The sequence below is a fragment of the Perognathus longimembris genome, chromosome 1 (assembly GCF_023159225.1).
Source record: "Perognathus longimembris pacificus isolate PPM17 chromosome 1, ASM2315922v1, whole genome shotgun sequence".
Lineage (NCBI taxonomy): Eukaryota > Metazoa > Chordata > Mammalia > Rodentia > Heteromyidae > Perognathus > Perognathus longimembris.
In genome coordinates, this window is record NC_063161.1 from 158,701,607 (window position 1) to 158,714,328 (window position 12,722).

General features: G+C 55.7%; 1 protein-coding gene across 2 annotated transcripts in view; it reads right to left on the minus strand.

Annotated features, from left to right (window-relative positions):
- The window catches only part of Med27 (mediator complex subunit 27), a 180,864-nt gene that overhangs the window by 15,071 nt on the left and 153,071 nt on the right, over positions 1 to 12,722 (minus strand). For both annotated transcript variants that reach the window (XM_048345319.1, XM_048345327.1), the window contains exons 5-6: positions 12,465 to 12,572; positions 4,358 to 4,399 (exon numbers count right to left, since the gene is read on the minus strand). In XM_048345319.1, coding sequence (XP_048201276.1) covers positions 4,358 to 4,399; positions 12,465 to 12,572 — 150 coding nt within the window. The remainder of the gene's footprint in view (positions 1 to 4,357; positions 4,400 to 12,464; positions 12,573 to 12,722) is intronic.

Consider the following 12,722-nt stretch of genomic DNA (forward strand, 5'->3'; position numbering starts at 1 on the left):
GGCCTCCGATCACTGTCACAAGGCCCCTGATCACCACGTCACAGGCCTCCGATCACTATGTCACAGGACCCTGATCACCACGACACAGGCCTCCGATCACTATGTCACAGGCCCCTGATCACCACATCATAGGCCTCCAATCACTATGTCACAGGCCCCTGATCACCACGTCACAGGCTCTGATCACCAAGTCACAGGCCTCCGATCACTATGTCACAGGCCCTGACACCACATCACAGGCCTCCAATCACTATGTCACAGGCCCCTGATCACGTCACAGGCCCCTGATCACCAAGGCACAGGCCTCCGATCACTATGTCACAGACTCTGATCACCACGTCACAGGCCTCCAATCACTATGTCACAGGCCCCTGATCACGTCACAGGCCTCCGATCACTATGTCACAGGCCCCTGATCACCACGTCACAGGCTCTGATCAACACATCACAGGCCTCCGATCACTATGTCACAGGCCCCTGATCACCACGTCACAGGCCCTGATCACCATGTCACAGGCCTCCGATCACCATGTCACAGGCCCCTGATCACCACGTCACAGGCCTCCGATCATCACGTCACAGGCCCCTGATCACCACGTCACAGGCCTCCGATCACTATGTCACAGGCCCTGATCACCACGTCACAGGCCTCCGATCACTGACAGGACCCTGATCACCATGTCACAGGCCCCTGATCACCACGTCACAGGCCCCTGACAACCACGTCACAGGCCCCTGACCACCACGTCACAGGCCCTGATCACCATGTCACAGGCCCCTGATCACCACGTCACAGGCCCTGATCACCACATCACAGGCCTCCGATCACTATGCCACATTCCTCCAATCACTATGTCACAGGCCCCTGATCACCACGTCACAGGCCTCCGATCACTATGTCACAGGCCAAGATCATCACGTCACAGGCCCCTGATCACCACGTCACAGGCCTCCGATCACTATGTCACAGGCCCTGATCACCACGTCACAGGCCTCCGATCACTATGTCACAGGCCCCTGATCACCATGTCACAGGCCCCTGATCACGTCACAAGCCCCTGACCACCACGTCACAGGCTCTGATCACCACGTCACAGGCCCTGATCACCATGTCACAGGCCCCTGATCACCACATCACAGGCCCTGATCACCACATCACAGGCCTCCGATCACTATGCCACATTCCTCCAATCACTATGTCACAGGCCCCTGATCACCACGTCACAGGCCTCCGATCACTATGTCACAGGCCCCTGATCACCATGTCACAGGCCTCCGATCACTATGTCACAGGCCCCTGATCACCATGTCACAGGCCTCCGATCACTATGCCACAGGCCTCCAATCACTATGTCACAGGCCCCTGATCACCACGTCACAGGCTCTGATCAACACATCACAGGCCTCCGATCACTATGTCACAGGCCCCTGATCACCACGTCACAGGCCCTGATCACCATGTCACAGGCCTCCGATCACCATGTCACAGGCCCCTGATCACCACGTCACAGGCCTCCGATCACTATGTCACAGGCCCTGATCACCATGTCACAGGCCCCTGATCACCACGTCACAGGCTCTGATCACCACGTCACAGGCCTCCAATCACTATGTCACAGGCCCCTGATCACCATGTCACAGGCCTCCGATCACTATGTCACAGGCCCCTGATCACCACGTCACAGGCTCTGATCACCACGTCACAGGCCCCTGATCACCACGTCACAGGCCTCCGATCACTATGTCACAGGCCCCTGATCACGTCACAGGCCCCTGATCACCACGTCACAGGCCTCCGATCACTATGTCACAGGTCCCTGATCACCACGTCACAGGCTTCCGATCACTATGTCACAGGGCCCTGATCACCAAGGCACAGGCCTCCGATCACTATGTCACAGGCCCCTGATGACCAAGGCACAGGGCACAGGCCTCCGATCACTATGTCACAGGCCCCTGATAACCACGTCACAGGCCTACGATGACCACGTCACAGGCCTCTGATCACTATGTCACAGGCCCCTGATCACCACATCACAGGCCTACGATCACTATGTCACAGGCCTCCAATCACAATGTCACAGGCCCCTGATCACCACTTCACAGGCCTCCGACCACTATGTCACAGGCCCTGATCACCACGTCACAGGCCTCCAATCACTATGTCACAGGCCTCCAATCTCTACGTCACAGGCCTCCAATCACTATGTCACAGGCCCCTGATCACCACATCACAGGCTCTGATCACCACGTCACAGGCCTCCAATCACTATGTCACAGGCCCCTGATCACGTCACAGGCCTCCGATCACTATGTCACAGGCCCCTGATCACCACGTCACAGACTCTGATCAACACATCACAGGCCTCCGATCACTATGTCACAGGCCCCTGATCACCACGTCACAGGCCCTGATCACCATGTCACAGGCCTCCGATCACCATGTCACAGGCCCCTGATCACCACGTCACAGGCCTCTGATCACTATGTCACAGGCCCTGATCACCACGTCACAGGCTCTGATCACCACGTCACAGGCCTCCAATCACTATGTCACAGGCCCCTGATCACCACGTCACAGGCCTCCAATCACTATGTCACAGGCCCCTGATCACCATGTCACAGGCCTCCAATCACTATGTCACAGGCCCCTGATCACCACGTCACAGGCCTCCGATCACTATGTCACAGGCCCCTGATCACCATGTCACAGGCCTCCAATCACTATGTCACAGGCCCCTGATCACCACGTCACAGGCCTCCAATCACTATGTCACAGGCCCCTGATCACCACGTCACAGGCCTCCAATCACTATGTCACAGGCCCCTGATCACCACGTCACAGGCCCCTGATCACCACGTCACAGGCCTCCGATCACTATGTCACAGGCCATGATCACCACGCCACAGGCCTCCGATCACCATGTCAAAGGCCCCCGATCACTACGTCACAGCCCTCCAATCACTATGTCACAGGCTCTGATCACCACATCACAGGCCCTTGATCACCACGTCACAGGCCTCCGATCACTATGTGACAGGCCCCTTATCACCACATTACAGGCCCCTGATCACCATGTCACTGGCCTCCAATCACCATGTCAAAGGCCCCTGATCACCACGTCACAGACCCTGATCACCATGTCACAGGCCCCTGATCACCACGTCACAAGCCCCTGATCACCATGTCACAGGTCTCCAATCACTATGTCACAGGCCCCTGACCACCACGTCACAGGCTTCTGATCACTGTGTCACAGGCCCCTGATCACCATGTCACAGGCCTCCAATCACTATGTCACAGGCCTCCGATCACCACGTCACAGGTCCCTGATCACCACGTCACAGGACCCTGATCACCACGTCACAGGCCTCCGATCACTATGTCACAGGCCTGGGCTGTTTCTCGGGGAGATGAAATGTAGAACAAGTCAGAGGCAGTGGCTGCAGGACCACTAGTAAATGGATTAAATGCAGAGACAATCTGCACTTTCAAATAGCTAATGTTATGCTGTGTGAACTTCACCCTCGGCCTCTTGCACGCCTAGGGTACATTACTCAACTTGACACTCGAGTCCTCTGCACCAGTCCCCTGAGGCTTCCCACTGAAGTGGAATACAAGCCACATTCGGCACCATGCATGCCTTGAGACACCTGCCTGACCAGGGCCGGTGGCCGTCCCTCGTGCCACAGTGCTTTCCCTCCACGGGCTCCTCCCGTTCTCCCCACAGAGGCCTCCTTGACTTCCCTAAGGTTGAAAGCTGCACCTGCGGTGGTGTTTGGGCACAGCTCCCCATTGTCGTATCCTCCCTGCATCGCTGGCCCATGGCAGAGGGTTCCACAGGGAACAGCTGCTGAGTTTGATGGGGGAATGAAGGAAACAATGGCCACTCCCGTGCGTGTTTCTAATACTCCCTCCCTTCTGGGTTTTCACGGGGAAGTCTGATATCTGCAAAGGTGCCGGGCAGGTGGGGCAGGTGCCAGCCTTGTTCACCTATCCTGAAGGCACCTGTGCAGACCACAGGGCTCTGAGATGGCAAGCTTCAAAGCTTGAAACAGTTCAAAAGCCTCTGGTTTCAGTCTAAGCTACAGAGAGTGAACTCCTCACCCTGCAGACCAAGCCCGTGTGCCAAGTCCTCACCGCCACCACGTAAGACAGAGAATACTTCCCTCATTCACACCGCTCTCACCCCCACGGGCCCAATCCCCTGCTTCCCCTCCCCCAGTAACCAGCAATCGGTCTGTCCCCACGGTGCCCCGTGTCAGAAGAGGAACCACACAGGGAGCACTCTTATAAAAGACCAACGTAACTGTGCTTTCCTAAGGCCTCCACACAGACACAGAAGGTGAAACTTACCTTCTGGAACACCTGGTAGCTGGATTTGGACCATATATCAAGCTGGAAGGAGAGAGAATCATAGTATCAGTTGTTGCCATTCTGGTGGAGAGACCATACCCCAATTATTGCTATCCTTGTTATAAACTCGGATCCAGGACAGGATCCTGGGGTTGCAAAGAATCTTACACATCCTGCTCACATTTCTCCATCAGTCTGCGCTCAGTCCAGGAAAGGAAGTAAAGACATACAGGACAGTAAGAAGCCTGAGGCCCTGCTCCAGCCCTCAACTGACCTTGAATCCTGACCTTGACTCCTATCGCGCCTCTCAACCCTCCTAGTGGCAGCCCTGCCTCAGTGTCTACTCCGTGCTGCTCCTATACCTCTTTAAGGCTCAATGTTACTCAGTCAGAGGCTTCCCCAGTTATCTACCAAATTAGTCCCAAATACGCCTTCTTGGTTCTCCTTGCCTTTTCAAAATTAAGCTGTCTTAGCAATCGGCCTGCAGCATCAATACCTGCTTGTTTTTGACCTAACTGGCCCATACAGAATGGAAGCTCGGCGAGGGCAGGCGGCTCCGCCCTCCAGGTCCAGATGCAGGTGCAGGGAGGCGTGGCACACACCAGGTCTTTGCTGAGTGCAGGAAGCCCAGCGGTGGCCAGCTGAGCACCGTCCCCGCTGAGCACCGTCCCCGCTCAGAGTCCCTCGCCCAAGGGCACTCGAGGGGCCTCCTGTAGGCCTCTCACTGGTTGTCCGCAGGCTAGCGGGACATCGGGAGCTCCTGGGGGGTTGATTTTTAAGTGGATGGATTTTTTGTTCCCTCCCCTGGAGAGTCTCAACTAGGAGGCCTGCAGTAGGTGCCAGAACCTGGCCGTGTTTGATTTTTGGCTGTGATTGTCTCTGATGCCTGATTGGTCAGGGACTCTGATCTGGGGTGCCTCAGCTTCACAAGCCAGCAAGCTGAGCTCAGCACCCCCCGCGACGGAGGCAGGGCTTGTGGTAAACCCCATCCTCTTCCAGCCACACCGGGACACACACAGCACCCGACTAGCTTGTTCTGACCATTCTGGGCTCCCCAGGTGCAGGATAAACCAAGGCAGTGCCTTCTTGCTGTTTTGAAGTGTGTCAGGAGCAGAGTTGCGGCTCTGCGCCGGGCGCGGCTCATGGAGGGCGAGGAGACGAGGTGAGGGAGCCCCAGTGCCTCCGCTTGGCTATAGGAGGTCAGGAGTTGAGCAGAGTGAAAGGCCAGCGGATGGGCCTCCTGGAGGCAGCCTCTGGGGTTGGCCAGTGGTCAAGGCAGACGTACCAGGGGTGGGAGGGCAGCCCCCATGCGGCTGTGACACGCCACAGGAACAGAGGTGCCCCGTTTGACCTGGCCACTGCACAGCTCTGTTTCTGTTCTGAGGAAAACACCCCCGCTTGGCTTTCTGGAGAGATCTTGGGACGGAAGCAGTGCCGTGTCTGGGCTCGTGGTCGGTTCGGCTCCTTCCCGCTCACACTATCCTGGCAGGGCTCGAACACTGTCACGGTGGAGCAGGCGAGGGTGGGGGTGGAGGCTGTTGGTGGGGTTTCGTCAGCCCAGTTCCTGGGTTGATGATGCTGGAGCTTCGTCTGCCTGGCACACGTCTACCCCTACCCCACTGCCTACATCATCTCTCTCCTGGATACCCCCAGAGCTCCTGGAAGACCCCTCCTCCCATTGTGGCTGCTGCCCATGAGAGGTGAGAGGCGGCATCCATTTTCAAGTCTCCTTAAGCCAATAGCAGGAGGAAGAACTGAAAGAGACTCCAGGCTTTAGAGTTCTAATTTGACAGATTAACAACTGACAGGGGGAAAAGCAACCGAGAGAAGAACTCCGAGGGAAGCCCGGGAAGAAATAATACAACATTCATTCTCCCGATGATCAGTTTTGCTGAAGAAAATTGGTGTCAGGCAGCTGGTAGGTTGAGAGTGAAAGCTAGACTTGCGTTTCTACTTGGTGAGCAATCTGGCCCAGAGTATAACAAATGCAGCGTTTAAAGGCTGTGCAAGGAGTGCAGGGTGAATAAGAATGACTTCTTGCATCTTGCAGTTCTATCAAAACCACTGCCAAGAGGACAGGGAGGGAGCTGCCAAGGACTCCAGCAGCAATGTCTGGGCTTGGACTGCATCTCCTTCTTCTCCCATTCGGAGCCACAGCTGCTGCTTCTGAAGTCCTTTACTGCTTATCCTTCCTGCCTGTTCCTGTCACACGTCAACGGAACAAGACAGAAACACAGAGAAGGAAGAATCTGTGCAGATGAAAGGTGGTAGTTTGTACCTATGAGAGAAAATGATTTTAAAAAACGTGCCGTCTCTACCCAACCTTTTAATAACAAAATCATCTGGAGAGAAACACGCACAGGTTTAATTAAGAGCTGGGAGCTATGTCTAACTGTGGATTCTCAAAGCCCATGGAGCCCGTCGGGAGGGCGGGCACTTTCTCAAGGGAGGCCGTGTGCGTTCTTCAGGACCCTGGGCAGCGGTTCCACCACCTGGGACAGAAGGACCTTGGACAATGCAGGCTGTTCACAGGTGCACTGGGCTGAGAAAGGCTCCCCAGGACAATGAGCTCCCCTTCTGCTGGGAACACACAGCAGGTGGTCTGTACTTGATTTTCTGCTAGATTTATGCCGAAGAAAGCCGCTGAAATGAGCATTCTGGAGTCAATGCTCTGACGCTCCTTGGGGCCAGGAAGATCTCAGGAATTCATTGCGGGAAGGCAGAGCTGATCTGAGTGAATATTTATTAACTCCAGCTTATCTGCTGCACAGACTAGCATGATTGCCAAGGTATTTTACTAGCTGCAATATTCAAAACAGGGAACATTTTGGCAACTGCAAGCCTTCTGTCCGGTGATCAAGAACTCCAAACTGTGGTATCGGGAAGTGAGTGCCGCTTCCCTCGGTTGCTGGGTAAGCGCAAGACCTGGAAGGGGGAAGCCAGCTTGGGGTGACTGGCAGCAGGTGTGGCGGGGTAGGAACAGGGCCTGATCGTGCTTCTCCCAGGACCAACCCCAAGATGTGAAAAGGCTTCGATGTGCAGGAACCACTAGCGAAAATCCTGACGACTCAGACTTATTCATGGGAAAGTAGACTCAGAATGATGGGACATGAGAGGGCGAGGTTCTCCTGACGCCGGCCACAGCCGGCCCCTGTCCCCTCAGGAGGCCGGGAGGGTTGGCGATGTCTGCCCTCAGCCCCGCGCTAGCGGTGCCATCCTGCTCGGTCTCGAGGAAAGCGGGTGTGGAGACGTCAAGCAGCCGGGGTGACTCCCCAGCGTGACCCGAGCGGTGGGGACTGGGGGCGCAGGTCTGGGCCTGGCTCCCGCCTGGGAGGAGGCCCTGCCGGGGACAGGCCGGAGCCCGGGCTGTCTCCGCGCAGCTCTTCTGGGGGCCTCGCAGATCTGCGCCAGGCCCACCGCCGTGACAGCCATCACCACTAAACTCACTCAGCGCGTGTGGAGATGTTGGCAGCTTATCAGAATGTTATCAATTCTTTATTTCACTTCAAAAGGCAGCACATTCAGAGCATTTTAAATGATGCATAATGGACCCTTCTAAATAAAACCTGGAAGCCACGCAGAAGCCTCTGCTGCCAAAGCCTTTCTTTGGGAACTTTGTTCAGCAAGGCCAACAGGTGGGGGAGAGATGAGCCCTTTGGGGTGAAGGCAAGGGTGACTCATTTCTCCTTGGCCCCCACGCTGTCTCTGGTCACCCGCCCCCCCCCCGCCCGCCTCCCTGGGGGAACGGGGACTGAAGGAGTCTCCAGGAGGAATGCGGCGGTATGGGTCTATTAGTCTTCAACGTTTCACTTTCAATCAGGACATGCATTTGTTACTGAAAATCTGCTGTAAGCACAATTTCAGGGCATCCTCTGCGTAGGAATTAAGCCGGGCTCCCCTTTCCTGGCTCTCACCCTTCTCCCCACAAGTAACAAGAGGCCATTTTTCTGAAGGTCGTCTGAACAATTTCAAAGGCTATAACAAATCAAAATGTTCCCTGCATCTAATATCAAACGGGGCTGATGCCAACACTTATTAGAGAAATCAGATTCAAGCTTCCCCCAGCCCCCTGGACCCCAACACACACACACAGCCAACTTTGAAGTGGGAAGAACACCGGATCAGAAATGACCCTGGAGACAGCTCGGCTGTCTTTGAAGGCTCCCTTTGATAGCACCACTCTTTCCCTCTCTTCCGCTCGGAGGCTAAAAGCTGCCTTTCTTATTGATATGGGGTAATTAATGAAGCTATAGCATTAACATAACCCAAATCCCCTAATAAGATAGATTCAGCCGCGGCCCTCTGCCTCTTCCCTGCAGTCTGGCTGGCCCAGGTCAGGACAGCGGCCAGGCCTTTCTCTGAACCTGCCTTCCAGCATGCTGAGTCACGGCACGCTCTGATTACAATGGGTAGTGCTCACTAAGTCTCAACAGCATTTCCACTCTTTATTTGAGGAATCAGGTACTTGAGATCCAAAGCTGGCATCGCAGGTAACGAGCTGGGTACTAAGGCATTACTGCTACCGCCCAGTGCAGCCTTGCTGGCTGGCTGGGAATGGCGCAGGAGGGGTGGGGACGGGGGGGGGGGTGGGGGCCGCCCCTATGGCTCTAAGGAGAGTCTGGCTTTGTGGCGATGGTTGCTGGACAGAGGTGAAGGCCACCGGAAGCTTTCAGAGCCACACCTAGTGCACCTAGCTGTGCTGCAAGCTAACCGCAAGACTGTCACTTTGCAAGAGCAAAACGGCAGGTGGCAATTCGCTCTGGTTGACCCCGCCTTCAGCTGTCAGAGCACCTTCCAAATGTTACAATTTGATGGGATGTGTGAGACACGGCAAGACCCCCCCCCCCCCCGCATTAGTGCCCCCAGGCATGCAAATGCACACCACTCCCCAGAGTGGCACGCAGTGTTGGCACAGCACCTTCCAAATGCTACAAGCCCCCAAGGGCACTAATGCCCCCATGCATGCGAGTGCCCCAAAGCCCCCCCCCCCCCCCCCCGTGGCTTACAGCGCTGCATAGCAGCACTTGCGTCAAGGGCTGGTCGAATGGGCGAGGGGAAGGGCTGGCCGGAGCAGGCCAGTGTGTGGCCCGCGTTCCTGGGGATGGAGAGGGGCCTGGCCTTCTCCATCTGGCTCTGGCCAGTTGGGAGGAGGCTGGGCAACAGGGACCAAGAGGCTGCCTGTCCGCCACACTCTGAGCCAGGTTCCCTTCTCAGACCAGAGAAGCCACATCCGCCTCTCATCAGAAGACCAGCACGGGAGCTTGCGTGTGCTGCCTTCAGCCTTTGTGTACTTGCGACTCCCGTTCCTACCGCTTCTTTCGGTCCCAGTTCTCACTTTTTGAGTCCAGCTAAACATTTTCACATCCTAAGCAGGCTATTTCAGCATCCTCTCCTGCACACAACCAGGCTCTGTCCAGGTACACAGAGTGTCTGTGCCCTGGAGACGCTTGCTCCGACAGCCTAGCCTGGGCTGGCTCTGCGTGGCTGTGGGCGGGGCCCTTCCTCACGAGGGCATGAGTGACAGCAGCAGTACCCAGTTACAGCTCACTCCCAAGGGCTCGCTGATGCTGTAGGAAGTGTGAGCAGCACACCTGCCATAGATGCCATATCCTCGGTGTTTTAATTGCGCAATAGCTGTGTACACAAACACTCATGATGTGCGAATCCTAGTGTTGGTAGTGATGACGACCTTCTGGTATAAGGTGAGGGTGAGCCAGCTCTACAGCCCAAGCTCCCAAGCACAGGGCATGGCCACAGAGGCCCTGGAAGCAAGGAGAGGCAGAAGGAATGGGGTGGGGGAGGACGTGTTGGGTAGACCGGGTAGGGCAGCTACCACAGGGGAAGGCTGGGTGCTAGTGTGTGCCAAGGGCCCTGTCCAGGGGCCGCCTGAGACCCGAAGGCAAGGCGCACTCTAGAAAGGAGCCAGAGTTCTCAGACGTGTGCGCTGCAAGACACCAGCGTCCTAAGAAAAATAGCTCGGTGACCCTGAAGAGCCATTATCACATGCTCGCTCCAAAAGCTGGAAGACTTAGTAAAGACGCTGAACTTGGGGGCTGGGAGGGGGGGTGGAGCTGCCCAAGTCTATGTGAGGCCTTGAGGTTTGATCCCCAGTACTGCATAACAACAACAAAAACAGCTTGCTGCTTGTAGCAGGGCTTGAACTTAGGGCTTTCAAGGTGAGCCCTCTGCTACTTGAGCCATGCCTCCGATTCTAAACTGAGCGTTCTGTAATTCACTGTTTCTCCACCTTGGGCAAGTTCCATGCCCGACACGCCCTCCTGTGAAAGGCAAGGGGACAGCCTCGAGGCTGTGCATTTTGGGGGGCAGCCCTGGGAGCCAAGTGTGGAGGCAAGTTAAGACTGGAGGCCAGCCGTGAGGCGGCAAGAGCAGAGATTCCGTCAGAGGCCACGTGAGGGCGTGGGCAGGAGGGGCTGAGTGGGAGAGGGGACCGGCCAGCACCTGCTGGCAGACGAGGTACAAGGGATGATGGGAAAAGAGCCCAGCCATTGGGGGGGAGAGATGGGAAATCAGGAAAAGGAATATGGAAGAGACGAGTGCAGGTCTAGAGGGGCTACGTCTGGGCAAGGCTACAGGAGAGGTCTGCGAGAGTGATTTCCACGTGGCTGCCAGGACAAGAATGAGACAAAGGAAGTCCCTGAAGCAGCTGGGAGAGGGCAGACAGCCATTTTCCAATGCCTTGTTCTAGGTACACAATGAACATAGCGCTAGCTACCATGTACTGAGTACTCACCAGATAGCGACACTTGCTTTGGAGACTTTCAGTATGGGGAGCTTTCGGTAACTGCATGTTGAAGGTAATGTGCCAAGCAGGTAAAGTCTCCACTCCTTACTAAATCCATGGTGCTTCATTTGCATGCTGATTTGGTACCGCTGTGCATTTGTTGTAATTTGTCCCCCCTCCACAGCAGGGCTGTTTCCTACCAGGTGTGACTATGGCATTGAAACCACTGAGGTGCGGGCACCCACCCACCCCGGGTGGCTTCTCCAGTCAATCGGGAGGATGGGACTATTCCGGAAACCAGAGCTCAGCATCGCAGGAGGCCAAGCTGCCCGATTTCCCACTTGGCTCTCCATGCTTGCTCCGGGGACAGTTGGGTTCCCAAAGTGATTCCTCTCTGCTCATACTTGGCCATCACTAAGGAGGCTGAGGGAAGCGGGGAAGGCAAGAGTCCCTCTCGTAGGAGGAGCTGGCGCGCTGGGGAGCGTGGGCTGCGGCGACTGCTTCCCCTCTGCGCAGCACGCTGGTCTGTGCTGGGCCACGTTCATCACCTGCTTCTGAAGAACACTATTCTCACTGTAATGAGGCCACGGGTGCTAAGTGCCAGTACGAACAGACTGCAAAGATTTTTAATTGGAAACCAGGGGAAGGGAAAGTTCCTGAGGCGGGGAGGGGGCCCAGGCGCGGAGGTGAGCCGGAGAAGCCGGGTGGGTCTCCCGGGCAGGGTGCTCATTACGCTCGGGAGCAGACACAAATGAAGGCTGTCAGACCCCATCAGCATCCCCTGATGCTCTCCACAGAGCCATATGGAGTGTGTGGCCTGGAGAAATTGGGGGTTCACGCGGGTGAGCTTCCCATGAAACAGACCTCCCAGGGGAGGGAGTCTTTCGGCAGCGGCACTCAGTGGAGAAGCAGCTTCCTGAGGGCGACTTGTGAGTTTCCCAGAAAAAAGAATGTCATCAGGTTGTGACAAACCAACTCGAATTTTCCTCATGGTTCTAGGAAAGCAAAGTGCTGAACCCTGGGCTATTGATGTGCCAGTTGACTTGGAAAATAAAATATCCATTTCCTCAGAAGACACATTTAATGAGGCAACCGGGGTCTAAGGTGATAAATTAGAAATTCAAGTGAGGGCATCGGGCTTAGAGCCCGCAGCAGAAGCTTGATGAAAAAGGCGAGCAGAGAGGATGAAATGCTGTTTGTAAAGTGTTCATCTTCACACGGACAAATCTGTTTGTGGATCATTTCAGCTATGTGGCTAAGTGTTTAATGTCATCCACCATGGACTCTGTTTGGGATACTGAAAACTAATAATAATGCCACTAATCATAACAATAATAAGAACACCCCGGGCTCTGGGATGCTTACCTTGCCGCCCTCAGTGTAGACGTTCTCGTTGTACCCCTTCACGATGGTTCGATCAATGAACAGGCTCCTCATGACGACGATCACTTTCAACACCTTCCCCAAGGTCACCTGTCAAAACATGAGCACACAGGCCGGCTGCCGCGAAGGTGGGCGGGCGTGGAGGGAGCAGGGGGGCCACCTATCTGTCCTGTGTCCCGGGGGGAAGGTTTGGTCCTTTCCCCCCCACAGCGCCTGAGAACAACCTCACCAACAGATGCT